Source organism: Tupaia chinensis, unplaced genomic scaffold (assembly GCF_000334495.1).
Source record: "Tupaia chinensis unplaced genomic scaffold, TupChi_1.0 Scaffold000355_1, whole genome shotgun sequence".
In the NCBI taxonomy this organism is placed as follows: Eukaryota; Metazoa; Chordata; class Mammalia; order Scandentia; family Tupaiidae; genus Tupaia; species Tupaia belangeri.
The window spans coordinates 3627873-3629984 of record NW_006159850.1 but is presented as its reverse complement, the minus strand read 5'-3'; the positions used below and the strand labels follow the sequence as shown (position 1 = coordinate 3629984).

Genomic DNA, 2112 nt, shown 5'->3' with positions numbered 1-2112 from the left:
CCCTCCGGCTGGCAGCAGCTGTGCTCCAGACCCTTCCTGGGCTCCGAGGCCTGGGACACGGGCAGGTCCTTCTCCCCGGAGGGCCAGCCACCTGTGAGCCACAGTAGGCCGCGGGCTGGCCGTCCTGTTGCCCGGAGTGCAGCGGGCACCACCCTGGGGTGTCACCTGCAGAGCAGTAGCAAGCGAGGCCTCTGCATGGAGGGAGGGAGGACATCAGTTAGTGTGTGTGGGGCCTCAGGGCGATGGCGGAGTCTTGGCAGGCTTCGTGCCAAAGCTGGGGCAGCCCTTAACGGAGAGGTGTCCCACCCGTCGGGGAGACCCTGCCAGGGCCGCCGCCGCCTGCAGCCCACAGTGGGGAGGGGCGCGAGGTGGGCGCCAGTGGCCCTTCTGAGCCCGGCTGTCCCCGCCTGTGTTTGCAGGGAGAAATGGTGCCACATGACCCAGGAGGAGCGGGACGACAGCCTCCGGTTCAACGAGAACATCACCTTCGGGCAGCTGGGGTGAGAGCTCGGGGTCGGGACCCTGCTGCCCTTGCCAGTGTCACCCCGGACGTGACGCCAGCACCACTGTCAGCACCACTGTGTCCTCGTAAGCTGCTGGGAGGCACAGGGCCATCGCAGCGCCTGCTTCCGCTTCCTAGCGAACCCGCCCCCTGACGCTCCTGGGTGCCCCACCCCAGCGAGAGCTGTGGGCGGGCTGGCCACGGAGCGGAGCTCCACCCGCCCGAGGGTGCCGCCCGTGCCGGCTCGCGCTCACAGCCCGGTGGTCTCTCCTCAGCACCTTCACCCACAACATGCTGGCCTTCGGACTGAGCAGGAAGCTCTGCAACGACTTCCTGAAGAAGCAGGCGGTGATCGGCAACCTGGACGAAGGTGGGACCTGGCGGAGGCCTGGCGCCTGCGCACAGAGCCTCTGCGTGCTCGCTGGGGGCGGGTCTGTGTGCCTCCCCTTCCTCTCCCTGATGTGCAGGGGGTGGGGGACGCTGCCGGCCCCTTCACAGACAGACGGAGGGAATCGTGGCTGTGACAGCCTGAGGGCCGTGGCCATGTGGCCTCCCCTTGATCTTGGGCCACGCTGGGGGGGATGGGTACGGAGAGCTGGAGACTTGGGACTTAATGGCTTTTGTAACAGCCGGCCTTTGGTGAATGCTCCCAGAAGCCTTGCATTCAGAGCATATTAGGTTGACCAATACTCTAAAAAAATAAGAGAAAAAAATTCCATCCTGCACCAGACTCGATGGGCTGCAGCAGAGTGGCCACAAGGCAAGAGTGTGTTAGCAGCCCCCCGGACAATCTCAGAACGTTGCCCTGAGCCTGTGGCGCTAGCAAAGGGTGACAGAACACTGTCCCTTTTCTGACCATATCACATGGCCCCTGGCAGGCCCAGGACCCAGCTGGTCCATCTGACCATGCCATGCCTTCCATGGGCTTTGGGGACCACCCCTGGAGCACCGTGTCCCCAAGAATATGCATCCAGGCTCGAGGGCCCACTCTGAGTGTGCCCACGTTCATGCACAGTGCACTAGTGGCAAGGGGTTTGCCTGCCAAGCACCCCGGGGCAGGAGAGGCAGTAGGGCCCAGAACCCTGCACCCTGTCCTTGCCGAGGTCTTGACTTGTCACGGCCTGTCCCCATTGCTGTCATCCTCCAAGAAGTAACGTCGTTTTCTCTTCCAGAGCAGTACAAGCTGCTTAGTGACCACATTGAGCAAATGGCCACTGAGTAGCCATGGAGGTCACCCCCAGGAAGACCGAGGGTCGCCATCACCCCACCTGATAACCCTGCATGACACCAGCAGCACCCTGAGCCCTCCTCGCTGCCCTAAACTCGCGGTTAGAATCAGCTGCCCTCCCCACCTCCACCTGCGTCTGTTTCCGCCATACGAGTGCCAAAGCGTCCCTGGGTCACAGAGCTAAGACGAGGCGGCTGTCTACCCCTGAGCGTCAGGCTTGTGAGATGAGGCTGAGGGGGGAAGAGGAAGATGCACCCAAGGCTTCCTGCCCAGGGCTGGAGAGAGGACGGGGAGGGCACGGACGTAGACGAGGACAGCTGCAGGGAGGCTGCAGCGCTCGCCGGATAGGGCAGGCGCCCCCGGGGCCCCCGGGAGGTCCGGG

At 64.1% G+C, this 2112-nt stretch overlaps 1 protein-coding gene across 1 annotated transcript in view; it reads left to right on the top strand.

The window, feature by feature from the left end:
* Window positions 1-2082, top strand: part of KIAA0513 (KIAA0513 ortholog) — a 35783-nt gene extending 33701 nt beyond the window's left edge. Inside the window, exons 11-13 of the mRNA XM_006152560.2 lie at window positions 420-500; window positions 778-872; window positions 1675-2082. Of these exons, the coding sequence (XP_006152622.1) occupies window positions 420-500; window positions 778-872; window positions 1675-1724 (226 nt within the window). The 3' untranslated portion in view covers window positions 1725-2082. The remainder of the gene's footprint in view (window positions 1-419; window positions 501-777; window positions 873-1674) is intronic.
* Window positions 2083-2112: the final 30 nt, after the last annotated feature.